This window comes from Ictalurus punctatus, chromosome 15 (assembly GCF_001660625.3).
Source record: "Ictalurus punctatus breed USDA103 chromosome 15, Coco_2.0, whole genome shotgun sequence".
NCBI lineage: Eukaryota > Metazoa > Chordata > Actinopteri > Siluriformes > Ictaluridae > Ictalurus > Ictalurus punctatus.
The window spans coordinates 20,781,337-20,798,441 of record NC_030430.2 but is presented as its reverse complement, the minus strand read 5'-3'; the positions used below and the strand labels follow the sequence as shown (position 1 = coordinate 20,798,441).

The 17,105-nt window shown below is 42.1% G+C and overlaps 1 protein-coding gene across 6 annotated transcripts in view; it reads right to left on the bottom strand.

Annotated features, from left to right (window-relative positions):
• Nucleotides 1–17,105, bottom strand: part of arhgef25a (Rho guanine nucleotide exchange factor (GEF) 25a) — an 80,801-nt gene that overhangs the window by 30,626 nt on the left and 33,070 nt on the right. For all 6 annotated transcript variants that reach the window (XM_053686156.1, XM_053686158.1, XM_053686157.1 and 3 more), the window contains 2 exons: nucleotides 6,169–6,479; nucleotides 5,514–5,621 (listed from right to left, as the gene is read on the bottom strand). In XM_053686156.1, the coding sequence (XP_053542131.1) occupies nucleotides 5,514–5,621; nucleotides 6,169–6,479 (419 nt within the window). The remainder of the gene's footprint in view (nucleotides 1–5,513; nucleotides 5,622–6,168; nucleotides 6,480–17,105) is intronic.

The following is a 17,105-nucleotide window of genomic DNA, read 5'->3' as shown; positions in this document are numbered from 1 at the left end:
ATTAGTCATTTTCCCTCCCTGGTGTCATGTGACTTGTTAGTGTTACAAGGTCTCAGGTGTGAATGGGGAGCAGGTGTGTTAAATTTGGTGTCATCGCTCTCACACTCCCTCATACTGGTCACTGGAAGTTCAACATGGCACCTCATGGCAAAGAACTCTCTGAGGATCTGAAAAAAAGAATTGTTGCTCTACATAAAGATGGCTTAGGCTATAATAAGATTGCCAAGACCCTGACACTGAGCTGCAGCACGGTGGTCAAGAACATACAGCGGTTTAACAGGACAGGTTCCATTCAGAACAGGCTTCGCCATGGTCGACCAAAGAAGTAGAGTGCACGTGCTCAGCGTCATATCCAGAGGTTGTCTCTGGAAAATAGACGTAGGCTATTAACTGCCAGCATTGCTGCAGAGGTTGAAGGGGTGGGGGGTCAGCCTGTCAGTGCTCAGACCATACGCCGCACACTGCATCAAATTGGTCTGCATGGCTGTCGTCGAAGAAGGAAGCCTCTTCTAAAGTTGATGCACAAGAAAGCCCGCAAACAGTTTGCTGAAGACAAGCAGACTAAGGACATGGATTACTGGAACCATGTCCTGTGGTCTGATGAGACCAAGATAAACTTATTTGGTTCAGATGGTGTCAAGCGTGTGTGTTGGCAACCAGGTGAGGAGTACAAAGTCAAGTGTGTCTTGTCTACAGTCAAGCATGGTGGTGGTGTCATGGTCTGGGGCTGCATAAGTGCTGCATGCACTGGGGAGCTACAGTCCATTGAGGGAACCATGAATGCCAACATGTACTGTGACATACTGAAGCAGAGCATGATCCCCTCTCTTCGGAGACTGGGCTGCAGGGCAGTATTCCAGCATGATAACGACCCCAAAGACACCTCCAAGACGACCACTGCCTTGCTAAAGAAGCTGAGAGTGAAGGTGATGGACTAAACCCTATTGCGCATCTGTGGGGCATCCTCAAACGGAAGGTGGAGGAGCACAAGGTCTCTAACATCCATCAGCTCTGTGATGTCGTCATGGAGGAGAGGAAGAGGACTCCAGTGGCAACCTGTGAAGCTCTGGTGAACTCCATGCCCAAGAGGATTTAGGCAGTGCTGGAAAATAATGTTGGCCACACAAAATATTGACCCTTTGGGCCCAATTTGTACATTCACTTAGGGGTGTACTCACTTTTGTTGCCAGCGTTTTAGACATTAATGGCTGTGTGTTAAGTTATTTTGAGGGGACAGCAAATTTACACTGTTACACAAGCTGTACACTCACTACTTTACATTGTAGCAAAGTGTCATTTCTTCAGTGTTGTCACATGAAAAGATATCATCAAATATTTACAAAAATGTGAGGTGCGTACTCACTTTTGTGAGATATTGTACATTACATTATATTACATTAGGGACATCTCAGCATTTATTAACCAAGAAAAATAAGCCACATCTATGCTTGACAAGCGTGAGTTTTCACAATTCCTTATGACAGTCAATAATTTTCCAAGTCTAACTATTGAGATTCTAAGTAACTCCACGTAGATCATAAACCATTGAAATTGTTTGAGAAATGTAAACATTATTGTACTTTTTATCCAGAAAATCCACAGCTCCCCTGTTTACTTGTATTCGTTTATAGGTCTTGCCCAGATCAAAATGGCGGACACGTTGACGTTGGTGCTTATGTGCGCAGGCGTGTAGTGTTTCTTTACAAAGTGATATCACCAACTACTGGCCTGGCATGCATAATAAAGCGGTTTTAGTCGTTTTCACGGATCCATGTGAACTGGGATCGTTTTGACGACGTTTGTCTGTACATGAAACTTTTCAAAAACACAAATGATTAGCATCGTTAGCATATTCATCGTTGTCGTGTACACGAGTGTATGGTTGTTAAACTTACTGTACTGTTTGTGTTCAGGAAGAATCCACAAATGGACACGTGAGGATTTGCAAATATTATTTGTGCATGGGTATGTGTCTGTGCATGCACCCATTTTTTTTTCTTTTTTGCAATATTTACAAAGGTACAAAAATATTTAACTGTAAGTTCAGTTTATCCATGTGTTGAGTGCTGTGACATACTCAGAGGTGGAAAATACAGTGCTATTCCATTTTATTACTATTCTCAAGTATCACTGTAGGGGATCGATACTTTACCTGAGTAGTGAATGTTTATCTTTGTATTTATATTTTGACTATAATAGGTCGGTATTACTGTATAAGCGGAACAGCTGCACTCATGTTGTGCTGTAATGTCTGCATCTGTCCTGCTGTATTACACGTCACTGTGCTGTGTTTTGCAGTGTTGTATGTTCTGTGTGTTGCATTGAGTTGACCGCGCTGTGCTTTGGGCTCGAGGTTGCGCTCCCCTGCTTGGCTGACAGGTTTCCTGGCCGTACTCTTCGGCTCTGATCATTTCCAGATGTGCTCGAGCCACATCCACAGGAGAGATCCCCCTTCGATCGCATTCCCTCCTTTAATGCATGCCTTGTTTTTCTATCCAGAAGTCCACTTTCTTTTCTCGGGCGTTTAATAATTTTTTATTTTTTTTTAAACAAGATCGGGATTGTTGTGCCTTCTGCAGGAAATTATGCTCAAGTTAGATTCAGCACAGAGGGGCTGTTTCATCGTTTCACCATTATTTCTTTTTCCGCCTGGTAGCAGAATACTCGAGAGAACGAAAATTTTCACTCTGCTAGAAAACCGCAGACCGCATCTGTATGAAACTTCAAAATGCAAAGGCCGTGATAAAGCATGCTGTTTAAAACACTTAGAGGATCCTTCCATTTGAGAGAGGAGGGCTGGATTGCTGGAGCGATTATATGTTCATTCAGGAATTTTCCATTAGCCAACAAACAATAAACTCTCACAGGAACCCCAGGGTCTGAAGCAAAGAGGCAGGTGAAGAGAAAAATATGAGCCTTCAGCAAGGACAGTATGACACAACACACCGATTAGACCTAGTGTACTGAGAAGATGGGTAACGACTGAATGCAAGCAGCCCTGATTTCAGCAATTTACAGTAATAACAGAGAAATATGCATGAGTGCATGACCTAAAAGGGACTGACCCGATTACTTTAATCCACTGCTCGCTCGCTCTCTCTCTCTCTCTCTCTCTCTCTCTCTCTCTCTCTCTCTCTCTCTCTCTCTGTGTCAACTTGGTATATTCAACGTTCTTAATGTGACTACCCGCAATGGAACGCCCAGATTTGATCCTTGGAAAAATAAATGGTCTAATGGCCATGACCGAGTACAGAGCACTGTGGGACACTGAATTGTAATTATGCCCTTATAGATTTTAATCCTCATGGAGATTTGCACTCTTTCTTAAGCTCCATACAAGGACAGAAGGGCAGGACAACAGCTGACCCCTACACACAGACTCACACACACACACACACACACCTTACTACGTCATAACACAACTGATAACTGCACCGTGAAAGGGTTCTTTCTCAGTGGTACATTTACTGTCCACATGTTGCTAAAACAAAGGCACGATTGAGGCTAATACTGAGCAACTAATTAGTAGTTAGCTAATGTTACGAAGGTAAATTACAATTAATGTGGTACACTTCATCCCTCTGAAGTCACAATTAATTTTTGTAAAAATAAAAAAAAGGATTATTTTTGTCCATAGCTCACAGATACCACAAGAGAAATCACAGACTCTAAACCCTACAGTCAACCCGACATTTGGTTTTGTATTGCGCTAATTAATTTTCCAACATTTTCGCAATTGCTTTTGCTTGAGCAATAGTTCCTGCAAGGTTTATATTAATGCATTCGTTCTAATATGTTATTGTTTCTATAGTAACAACTTTCTGTACACTGGGACTTGTATGGCAGATGTTCCTAATTAGAAAGTGTGTGTGATCACTGATATGATGAATTTTTCTGTGAGGAGAAGTTTATTTCGCATTTTTTGGAACGAGTCTCCCATGCCAGCACTTTGTAAAAGTCGAAGCGAAGATCTTCAGGACTTTGTTTTGGGTTTTTTTGTGGTCCATCAGTAACATGACAAGCTGCATTTTTGTCTTTTTAACTTCAAGAGAGAAAAAAAGAAAGGCTGGTGAGGGGACCACTGTTTATCAGTTCGATAATGTAAGTGATAACAGAAACGACCTTGTTTTGGTTGGATGTTCCACAACAGTAAACTCAAAAAGGTATAATATGTGGCTCTGTAATACATTTTAAAAGTGGCAAATTGCTGTGGTAGAAGAGGAATCACTCACTTTGGGATGCCATGTTATCGGAAAATAACAAACTTCAGAGCCGTAACGGTGACTCTGCTTCGTGTCGAGCCGCATCACACCATTCTGTCGTTGATCGTTTTCCCATAACAACACACCATGTCATGTTTGTACCATATTACATATTACTGTATATCCATACCATCCATTTTCCATAGCGCTTATCCTACACAACGTCGCAGAGGAGCCTGGAGCCTATTCCAGGGAACTTGGTGCACAAGGTGGGGGACACCCTGGACGGGATGCCAACCCATCTCAGGGCACAATGGCACACCCATTCACACACTACAGACCATTTGGAAATGCCAATCAGCCTATAGTGCATGTGTTTGGACCAGGAGAGGAAACTGGAGTACCCGGAGGAAACCCCTGAAGCGAAGCACAGGGAGAACATGCAAACTCTGCGCATACAGGGTGGAGGAAGCATTTGAACCCCCAACCCCAGAGGTGAGAGGCAAACCTCCTAACCACTAAGACACCATGCCCCGTATATACTGCATATTACAGCTAATCATTTAAGAGCTTGTTGAATACATTTCTGGATGTTCTGATAGCTGAGACTGCACAAATGTCTGGCACTGTGATTCACGTATCTGTAGGCCCAATCTATAACATATCCGATTAATGCCACTGTCACTAACAGTTTCCTCCAATTAAGCATGGCACATCCTGTGACGTGTGCGGTAAAGACAGGGGTCTAAATCAGAATAACTGCCATTGCTTGTTTGTCTTTTTCAAGACGGTGGAGCTGCAGGTGTGAGAGGTGAAAGATCAGGGAAAACTGTCATTCCTCTAAAATACACAGGGAGCACTGAGAGCAGCTAGATCAAGTGGAAGAGTATTTACAGTGACATTGTGTGTGACGCCTGGAGCTGTGTTTGTTTTCCCTTGACTCCAGCTTAAGTGTACAAAGATGTGTGGCCTTTGTATGTGTGTTTGTGTGTGTTTGATCAGTGAATGTTTTCACCTCTTGTCACCATTGCTTTAACAGGCAGCCTGGTTATAATGACCCAGGCTGTCCCATTTCTTCTGGTTTTTCTCACACACTGAAATCAAACATCCATCACTGCTACTGCAGACAGTGAAGTGACAGCCCCTTCCTCGTCCCTGTCTCTTTCTCTCTGCTCTTTTCTCCAAGAGGCTCAGGGAAGCTTCAGTCCAAAAACGACACACTGATAACTGACTCACTCTCGCTCTCGCTCTCGCTCTCTCTCTCGCTCTCGCTCTCTCTCTCTCTCTCTCTCTGGCTCTCTCCAGACTTACCTGAGTTGGGTCCATTGAGGTGGACCCCTGAAGAAAATCACACTGGTGCCTGTGGGATTGTGGGCTTTCTGAGACATCTTCAGAGGCAGACAGACCATCCCTCCATTCCTACCCACACACACACACACACACACACACACACACACACATCAGCCACATTAATTTACAGAATAATCTCTTTCTATAACGCCTCTTATCAATATTTACAGTATATTCACAGAAGTTTCTGGATTTGCTATTAGATATCAGACAGCGGGATACAGGAGCTGAGTGCAATAAGACAGATGCAAAACACAAGGTAGTCCAGCAAGTCAACTGCTAACTCAGTGTGTGTCGACTCTCACTGTTTTATCACTGTAACACCTGTAGAGGTGTGTGTGGACTGTGTGTAAAACTGTGTGATGTTCAGGGTGTATGTTACATTAATATATCATATCATATCTTTGTTTCCACTTTGAATCTTTAATGTAGTATGTATTTATTATATGAGGGTCTTATATAGATGATATAGCTTAAGAGTCAAACAAAAACACTGCATGCAAAGAACAATAGCATTAGGGTTTAGTGTATAATACACTCATATGGGAGTAATGGAAAATATACTTATATATGAGTATATTAGGCTATGGGAATGTACATATATTGTGTCTCTAACCAGGTCTTTGTCTGTGTTGGTGAAGATGGTGACACGGTCCTCCGGTGCCCTGCTATTGCCCAGCTCAGGGTTGCTCCTGCTAGGTGGAGGAGGGCCTTTGCCCTCCACTTTGCGCGTCGCTCTCTCCCCCTTGATCCCTCCGACTGACCCGACGCTCAACTTTCGCACCGGGTTGGTCAGCCACTTCTTCAGTGTACTGACAGAGCGACGTGAGCCAGGCGAGTTTGGGGCAGAGCTGCCTGATGCCTGGGGAGGTAAAGAGGCCACCGACGTGGAGATACTGCCCTCACTACCCGCTGCAGAGTACGAATCTGCACACACACACACACACACACACACACACACACACACACACAGGGAAAGAGACAACAAGCATCTGAGAGGATGAACAGTGAAGGGAAAACAAATAAGACTGCCTTGCATAAACATGGCTCAGTCATTCACACATAACCGCAAACCACCACACACAGCTGTGTGACACTAAACATGGGCATAAAGGAGCTACTGTTCCGCGTGTTTATGTGGCAGTAGTAGTGAGTGCGGGCTTACTGGCTCTGTGCCTTTAGAAATACAGTGGCAGCTGTTGTAAGTGCCAGAGTTAATGTAGTAAAAAGGTATTTCACTGATAAAACAGCCAACTGTCCTCATGTTGCTTGTTCAACACAATAAAGTCTACTTTCACGCTGACCAGCAGCGTGCTTCTATTTCTTTATAGAGACTGCAGCAATGTGGATTTCCCGTTCATGAAACATGAGGTATTAAAAACACATTTAAAACCATTTATTTATATATAGGGCTATATACACAAGGATAACGGTCGTGTTATCAAGCGTACACTAACTTGCGGGTCAGACATAAAGTATATTAAATCGTTTAATTTAGAGCAGGGGTGTCAAACCTAGGCCTATAGCCTGCAGACCAGAACCAGCCCAATAAAGATCCTGATCTGACCAAATGAATTTAGAATCCGTGTCTTGTGAACCATTATGTAAATGAATTGAAATGAGAAAAAAAAACAATGTCTTTGTTATTTTTGTTTGTGTTTATGTTATACGATTTATATTGTTATAAAATTTGACTCTGTAAAAATGTCTGTTCCCAAAAGAGGTAGTTAAGTGTTCTTCCTAAAAATGTTCTATTAATCCTCTCTGAGATAAATATATTCCCGGTCCAGCTGAAGCTGTGAGCGCGCTGCTGGTGTCACAAGGACCCTGGGAAGTGAGCAAGGGGGGATGTGTACAGGAAGCACTCTTTAATCCTCACCCACAGGAAAGGATGCAAACTTTTTTGGGTTCTCACCACATCTATTTAGCTCCCCTCCACTCCCCTTCTCTTCATCTGCTCTGCCCCTTCCTACCCCGGTGTGACAGTTACATCCGTAGGACATTGTTCTTTACCCATACATGGCTTCCCACTAGCCTCAGGTGACATCTGACTCAGGATACAGTCAGGATAAATATTCTCTGTCTGCTTCCTGTGTCCTGAGGTCAAGCTGGGTCAAATACAGTGGCTAAAAAGACTATAAGTGCACTGCTCTTGTGCACGTCAGCGCAAACCTGTGATATCACAGAAACCTCTGGATTTGAGAGTGGTTTATGGAGAAAGTGTCCCTGCTGTGAAAATCGATTATTCCATCTTCACACAATTTTCCAGTTATGACTTAAATACCATAATAAAGAGTGAATGGAATTTAGACGAATCTCAAGAGGAGGGATTACAAGTCCTGCTGCCAGCTGAGCAGAGGAGCAAATCCAGTTTCTCACATCATAATACTGTGTGTTGGCTCAATAATGTGTGAATGAGGTGGTAGTGACCCTGCGTCTCTGTACACACAGTGAAAATGGAATTAGAGTACAGGATATTCACACGCAAAGCCATAACTATTTGGCACTGACAACTTCTATAAAGTTTTGCACAAGTTAAGGTTTACGTTGGGGTTATAAGTTATATCATAAATTCATTGATATAAAACTGTGCAAAATCCAATCACAATAGCCTCCTGCCTGATTTAATTCATACAATTTTTTTTTTTTTTTCATTAAAGCACCATTAATGTATGAGGAGCGAGTGAGATGAATCGCCGGTCCTTATTAAAGTAGTAACAATAAAGTATAATTACTGTCCAGCTCCAGTGATAAGAGCAGCATCAGTCTGCAGTCCTCACAGAACAGCTCTTATGGAAACGTACTGAATCAAATTCAATGGAGTGGTGTGGCAATGAATGTTATCAAAATTCAAGGCCTGCACAGTGACTTAATGGAGTTTAGAACAATCTCCTATTGTTTATGATATCCTTCACCTCAGCCATTGTACACGGCAGAGTGTTTTAACACTCCTTTATTCATAACTTAGCCACTTCACATACAAAATAGTACAATACACTGAAATATATCATTCACTGTAGTGTGACCAAACTTTTGACTGATAGTGGAGATATTCAACAGTATGTGCTTCCTTGAGGTTCTACTTAGAACCCTCTGTGATAGGGACAATCAAAAGAACCCCAGATTTACCATTTAACTCTTTGGACCAGGGGCCAAGTAATTTTCTGCCTGTTTGGGGGGTTCGGATTTTAATTTATTTGTGATGTCACACTCCACAGGAGTGGTTAATGGCTCATATGAAAATATACACACAGGTTTTAAATGCAATAATTGTATTGTGGCAGTTGAATACAGTGTTTTACTATCAAAAAAGCTATCAAAAAGTATTTTACTATCAAAAAGTATCAATGTTATTGTGGAGAGGTGTGAATTGTTTGCCCAGCAGGAGGCTCACACCAATCCCATTTCCCATCGTCCTGCTCACCAGCGGTAAACTCAGAGTCATGATACTCTACACACAGAAACCCAACAGTGTCCTGAGTAATCTTATAACAGACTTGCAATGATAAAATAATTTGTTTGGTATACTGATTGAAAACGTCCCATAAGTCAATTTCAATTCCATCGGCGCCAGTGTACTGCAAGAAAGGGTCATTTGACTACGTTTACATGGACAGCAGTAATCTAATTATTGACCTTACTCTGAATAAGACAATATTGTGATTAAGGTGTTTACATGAGTCGCTTTTAGAATACTCCTTTCATGTTCCTGTTTTACATGTTATAGAACATAGTTCGATTAACAGCACACGTCATTACGTCACCGCGCCGTCTGATGTTCCCTCCAGAATTTCACTTATCAACATACAGTTGGTCTTCATTATGGTACCGTATACTGTTTTGGGCGTTTTTATTAAAGTTTTTTAATAACACTTCAAGTGCAGTTAATTATTTGTCATGCTGTACATGCAAATAGACAACTGCTTGAAACCATGGGCTGCGTCCCAAACCGCGTACTTACCGTCTATCTAGTAGCAGAGATGCATGTATTTCTCTTACTACAGGCCTATAGTAGGCAAGTATGCAGTTTGGGATGCAGCCGTGCTCTCGTGTTTACCGTAAAACGGTTGAACACTGCCGTGTGTGTATGTGTCCTGTCGCAAAATGCGGTGAAAACTCTCACATGACGTTAATAATGTGATTAAGGTGTTTACATGTTTGTAATACACATGGATAATGTGACTAAAACAGGAGTACTCCACATATCTTAATTCGATTCGTGTTTACCTCGAGTATGACCTTAATCGGATTAAGGTAATTAAAAATTGCTATTTACATGCTAGTTTCTTAATCAGAGTATTGTCTTAATCAGGTTAATAGTGGATTATTGTTGTCCATGTAAATGCACTGAATGTATCTAACCCCAATAAGTGCCTGCTACAAATTACCTACTTGCATATAATATCACTTTTGGGACACATACTTGTTTTATATGTTTTTTTATTATACATTATATTTGTATTACTACTTATATTCAAATATAAATTATAAATGGCTTTGATAAACTTGTTGGCCATATTTGTCAGGGATGTAGTTGGTGTGTTCTTGGATGTAGTAGTGTCTCTTCATGGTTCTGTCCTCTCTGCTTACATGTCCATTTAGTGAGCATTTTCCCATTTAGAGACCACAGAAATTGTTTCAACTGTGTTGTGTGCTGAACACCAAGCAGTGCAACAGAATCATACACAAGTGTGCACAGTATTTATTCTTGATTTTGTCTCTCTTGCACACACAGTTGGACAGAAGACATTCCTGGAACCCCAAACCCCCCCACCCCCCATGGTGCATTCTTGTGTTTCAGTTCAGAGCAGCAGGAGCACCGTTTCAGTCACTCTTCTATGACTACAAAACCTGGCACAATCTTTGTAAAGTGATCTAATATCAAGGGACAAATGTACAGCTTTAAAGATCAACAAATTTAGGTTAGGGGGAAGTCGGAGACACAGAAGTAGAGAGAGAAATGAGGACTCCAGACTGCTATAACTGTGTAATTGTGCTCGTTTAAGTGATCCACAAACATGATTACAGCTACAGTGAGTTATGGAGTTTTGAGGGAATGAGAAAATGAGAAAATCCTTCAGTGCGTGTGTTGTGGGAAGGTCACTGAAGCATGCGGCTGATTGGAAGATCAAACGAATCGGGACTACTTGTTCTAAGAATAAAGAGGAACACAGCTGGTGCTGGGGCTTTTTCATGCAGAGCACCAGTGCTGTAGAACAGCCAGTCACTTTCAAACTGCAAACTAATGTTAAAGGAACAGTTTAAAAAATGGCATGCACACATTTTTCACTTGCACCAAATTTAATCGATCCACCAAGAATTGTTTGGTGTCTGGTGTTTGAAAACTTTTCATTGCAGCAGTCACTCTTGATTTACACTTATGCCTGGGTGCACCAAAAGTCATGATTTTGAAGACAACACTTTGATCAAATTTGCTAGATCCTTTGTTTATTAATGTCTCTCAGCACATAATATAGCTAGGCATATGTCTAGTGTGAACTTTATTTGATAGTTAGCAGTTCCTCCATTTACAAGCTGAAGAGACCACATCACTGTCCTTTGTTTTGTATTAGCTCATAAGTCCCAGTGTAATGCCAGTGTAATGCCACTCAGAAACTCAGCAGACCCAAGGTAAGATCAAACATGAGCTTTATATTTAGGCTCCTATGGCACAGCAGTCAGTCAATAAAGTCAAACTTTTCGACTTGGCAGCTTTCCAGCTCACTTGTTATTGTCTGCTGTGATCTGTTCATGACTATATACACACACGTTCAGATCACTGCTCAGAGAATGACAACGAAACAGAGATCACAAACTGTTTAAATACAGCATCTATACACCTTCTTATAATGCATGGAATTACAGGGAAATTTCAAGATGTCCACTTTATTTTTAAAGACTCTATAAATATATCCTAAAGCCCATGTGACACTAGAGAGGAACTAGATGGAATTGAAGTAGTTATTTATTGAAAACGTCCATTACTATTTAGCTACATTAGCCTCTTTTGGTGCAGAACTCAAGAAGAAAACATCAGACAGCAAACATCTTGGCTGATAATATACATTTGGGTTGAGGGGGGAAATTGTACAAATTTGTTTTTCACTAAAGCATAGTGAAATAAGATATCTAAGATCATGGTGACTTAGTGGTTAGCATGTCTGCCTTGCAACTCCGGGTTGGGAGTTCAAATTCCATCTCCACCTCTACGTGCACAGAGCTTGCATGCTCTTCTTGTGCTTTGGAGGTGTCCTCGGGGTACTCTGCTTTCCTGCCCCAGGCCAAAGACAGAAGACATACGCTGTAGGCTGATTGAGTGTGTGAATGTGTGTGCAGTTGTGCCCTGCGATGGGTTAGCACCCATGGTCCAGGGTGTCCCCCACCTTGTGCCCCGAGTTCTCTGCGATAGGCTCCATGCTCCATCACGATCCTGTGTCACATAAGCAGTATGGAAAATGGATGGATGGATGGATATCTTGATGAAAAAGCTTCACGATTTCAGCTATTTGTATTTAGTATTTTGTATTTATCTATTCAGCTATATCTACTCCCAGTCTGTAGTGTGATTCTACTCATTTCATTGCTACTCTAATTTCTGCTTTTAGGAGAGTGTTCCTAGTTTGTTACCAGATGGCTGTGAGACACACTTGAATTAAGCTGGAGGTGTGACTCAGGGTTGGATGTTTGATGTGGGGAGATGGAGGAGCTTTTTTGAGCTCAGCTTGCCTTAGGCTGGCTTTACTATCCAGCTGCCACTCTGGCATGATGCAAGGTGCCTAGACACACTGACTTATATCACTATAGAGCAATGTGCATGTGTTGCACATACATACATACACAGACGATCCAGGAACATGAGATGTGACATGATTTGCTAAATGTAATATTGATCTGCAAGCTTATATAATGTAAGTAGCACCAAAAATGTCACTGCAAAAGTGGATTAATTCAACAATCACGTTTTATCCATGGCAGGAATTATTTCTCTAATCTGCGATGTCTGTGTGTATTACTGTTCATAACTGAGAAGGTGCATCTCTCTTGCTTTCACTCAGACACCACTGGGGCACTTAGAGAGCAGAGTGTATGTGTATTATAGAGATTAAAAAAAAAGCTCCAGTCCTAGACTGTCAGGCCGATCAGGGCCATCGGCAACTCATTTCTCTAATGGCGTGCTTGAGAGCAAGGACAGATTATACAGATGCATTTTCCTAATGCAAGTACAACACCGGTTAGTGGATTGGATAATTAACAGCCAAAAGTAAAAGGCAGGCATATTTAGCTTGCATCCCTTCCTGTGATCAGTTAATGCTGGGCTCTCCCTCCTTATACATCCCACCTTACACATCCCCCCCACACACACACACACACACACACACACATCCTCTCATTTTCTCTCTAATGGCTCTTCATTGTTCCTGTTCTGAGCTCTAAGCTTTCTGAGCAAAATTACGCTGGCACCAAGAAGCAGCTGCAGTTACAGTGCAGTCGATAAGTATTCAGACAGTTGTTTTCACTCTCTGTTCCGGCATATTGAATTTAAAATAAAACAATGAGAGTTGAAACAGGATGTAATGAAGTTAATGTACTAGAGTGTTAGCTTGAAATCAATGTTATGTTGTTTGTGTTCCAATCAAATTCCCTCTCGAATAAAACTTTCCTCATAAACAAAAAAATATGTGCCATATATGTCATGTCTTGCCACTGGAATATTTATGTATGGAATTAAACATGACTGGGCCAGTTGTTATAGGAAGGTAATCGACGACAGTGTGGTGTGATGCGGCCCGATGCAAAGCAGAGTTAGTTTTATCATCCAAAAGTTATTATTTTCCTATAATATCACATCCTAATGTGTTTAGTTCCTCTGATGCCACATTGATTTGCAAACAGTTACAGTTTAGACCAACCCACTGAAGCACACACATCCTGTAAGGGTACCCTGTTGGATAAAGCTTTCGAGAAGGTGACCCCCCCGCTAGTAGAATGAGCCCTTATGCCCAGAGGAATAGCGAGACCATGCACCTTATAAGCAATAGAGATAGCTTCCACAATCCAATTAGAGATGTGCTGCTTTGATACAGCATCACCTCTACTGTCACTGCCAAAACAGACCAGCAATTTCTCCGACTTACGAACAGGAATCTCCCAGGGAGTGCCGTCCAGCAGGGATATTATCTCTGAGAACCATATTCGAGCTGGTCAATAAGGTGTTACTAGCAGCAGATGTAAATGGTCTTGGCGAACTCTCGTTAGAACTTGTGGGAACAGAGCGATCGGTTGAAAGCTGTACAGATGTGACCTCGGCCACCTGTGTACCAAGGCATCCAACCCTAATGGTGCGGGAGGAGTGAGGGCAAACCACAGCAGACAGTGTGTTGTCTCTTCGGAGGTGAACACATCCACTTCCACTTGGCCGAACCGCCACCATATGGACTCCACCACTTGTGGATGGAGCCTCCAATCCCCAGGCCTCAGACGCACCTGCCTCAACAGGATGTGCCCAGACCACCGCTGTATTGTCTGTCACAACTAACACATGGTGACCTCTCAACTGAGGAAGAAAGAATCTCAGTGCTAGGAATACAGCCCTGAGTGGCCTCATATGCCACTCTAGATGAGAGCTCAAGGGCTTGGGCATGGTCTTAGACGACCGTCCAGCTCACAGTCTCTGGAGTGGCCCTTATATAGAGTGGCATATGAATCGCCTAGAAATGCAGGCCATTTCCTAGCACTGAGATCTTTCTGGAGTTGGAACAGACATGACAGGAGAAATGTGCAGTGGTGTGTGTGTGTGTGTGTGTGTGTGTGTGTGTGTGTGTGTGTGTGTGTGTGTGTGTGTGTATGTTTTCAAATGTCTGAACAGATATTATTTTGGCGTTTTCACTACTAACAGTTTTGTTACTGATGAAGAAACACACTAAACATCCTCAAGGTGCGTATACTTTTGCACACACACACTACATTTTATATATATATATATATATATATATATATATATATATATATATATATATATATATATATATATATACAAAGGACCATAAAAATAAATTATACATCTAACCCTTGTGTGTTTAGACCTGCATGTAGTTGCTAGATATTTGATAATCAGCCCTCAGGTGCTGATTCTTTGAAGAATTTAGTCTCGGGTTTCATATATCGATTGAATGCTGAGGCAGCCATTCAGCCAGAGAGCGTGTGTGTGTGTTGGCAATAATGAATCTAAGAGACTTGTAGTCTTGTGGGACCTGAAAGCCTAGTCAGCTCTCGGTTTGCTGTGCCATAGAGTCTGCATTTGGCCGCTGGCCAAAACTCATGCACTGCTGTCCAGCTCACTGAAGCATACACACTCACGATTTTTGCCTTTGCACCAATATCTAACCTTGAGCAGCACAAGTAAATACACACAGACAAACATTCACATAGACAAACATCCTGCTCTACTGTCCTTGTGAAACATGCGCTAACTTAAAACACACAGCAAGTATGCGTGTAACAGAATTCTGCATGTAGATTTACTCAATCTGAGTAGCCTGGTCATGCCCACACCCATCTCTCTCTCTCTCTCTCTCTCTCTCTCTCTCTCTCTCTTTCACTCTCTCTCTCTTTAGAGCACTTCGTCTGCACCCAGACCTGGCCCTCAGATTATATGTCACCTACTCAGAGGAAATGGAGCTATGTGAGGCTCATACAGGCCCAGCAGACTGAGTTCAACTGCATGGCAAGAGCAATGCACCTGGAACACAGGGTCACTGAGCTGGACTGAAGTAAATGCTCAAATAATAACCCTACAAGCCCGGAGCCTCTCCTCTGCTGCATCAGGAGCACACTCGAGTAAATTTAGCAGCGCTGGCTGCGATTACAGCCATTTCTCAGGTTTATTTTTGCCCTAAGAGCAGCACAGCTGTATTATTATGCCCTCATATTTATGCTCTCGTCCATATTTGGGGATTAAATCCTACGTGGTTTTTGCACTTTTTCAGTTAACAAGTACTGGCTGTTGGCTGTTCTTTCTTTGGGCTTCTCTTTCCTCACTGAGTGCCTTGTTCGTGCTGTCCACTGGCCAAATCATGACCGAAGATGCTGATATGAATACTAAAGCACATGGCCACCAGGATGACAGGTCTTTCTCGTTGGTGACTCTGCTTTTAGATAAAACCTGGAAAAGGTGCCTAATGCAGTGGAATTAACAAAGCTTCTACAAATAGCAAGTTCTCAGTATTTATTTTCCACCTAAGGGCACAGTGACGTCTAAGAACATCCAGTAGGGATGGGCGATATGGACTTAAAACTATATCACGATATTTTCTGGTATTTACTGCGATAACGATATCAGTGACAATATAAATATAGTACCGTGCACCACTGTTTTTGGCTACAAGTGATAGCTGTGATCTTGAGAGCCTCAGAAACACAAACATTGATCTAAAAGTAAAACTGATTTTCTGTAATCAAACAAGTTCCAGATTGTAAAGGTAGCTCCCCGTTTAGCGATCAACTCCTCATCAGATTCACGTCCGCGTTCCACCGTACTTGATTTTGCTCTGCACGTGAGCTGTGAACGGGTCACAGACCGTCGCACACAGAAATACGTCATCAACTTCGTTATTATAGCGGGAAGACTAATTCTTGTTGTGGGTAGGGTTTCTACCGATATATCGCAAACGATAAGATATCGCCATTCCCTAACATCAAGTGATGGATGATGGATGAGGGAACGAGGAAAGAGAAAGTTTGAAAGTGATAGTAATTTAGCAGTGACTTATGGACAAAGCTCCGACCTAAGAATTACTCAGAGCACCAGTGTATATTCAGGAAGGCCCTGCTGGTACATTATATTCCATAAATGTGCTGATTAGGCTGTCTGACTTAGTATTCATGTGTATAGAGCCAGGATAAACCCATATAAAGTCATCTTGCTGACTCTTCATTTTATTTAAGTCTGCTAAAATTCCAGACAGCTCAGAAATGCTAACTCCAGCTCTGTGGTTGTTACATGAGTCCGGCTCAGAGCCGAGGCTCGCTGTGTGAGTGATTACAGGATGGTGGAGGAAAGTCTCAAGCAATAAAAGTAACATAAAGCCATCTAGCTGCCCTTCCTTTATTCATTCCTTCAACAGTTCCTCAGGACACTGGTGCAGCAATAGAGAAGGATGTCATAAGAGAGGAAGACCTCCTGGATACAAAATTAGCACACGTCAACACAACAGAAGAGTGAAACAGACTCAAGTAAGATGAGGCATAGCATAGAGCATGCATATGAACTCGCTTCAAAATATGCAGTAAAATATGACAAAACAATAGACCCATAGAACCAGTGAATGTACAAAAAACTAGCCAAGATTGAATATACCCACACTAATTGTGTGTGAACTACAAACTACCATGGTGCAGGCACCAACCAAGAATCACCATACAATAAGCCTGACATTGTCATCGAAGATCTAAAGAACAACATATGCTACCTTCTTCTGTCTCTACTCCACCAGAAAGACATGTCTCTGTGAATTTCATAAGGACTGGAAACTGAGGAAACTGAGATCTGCACAA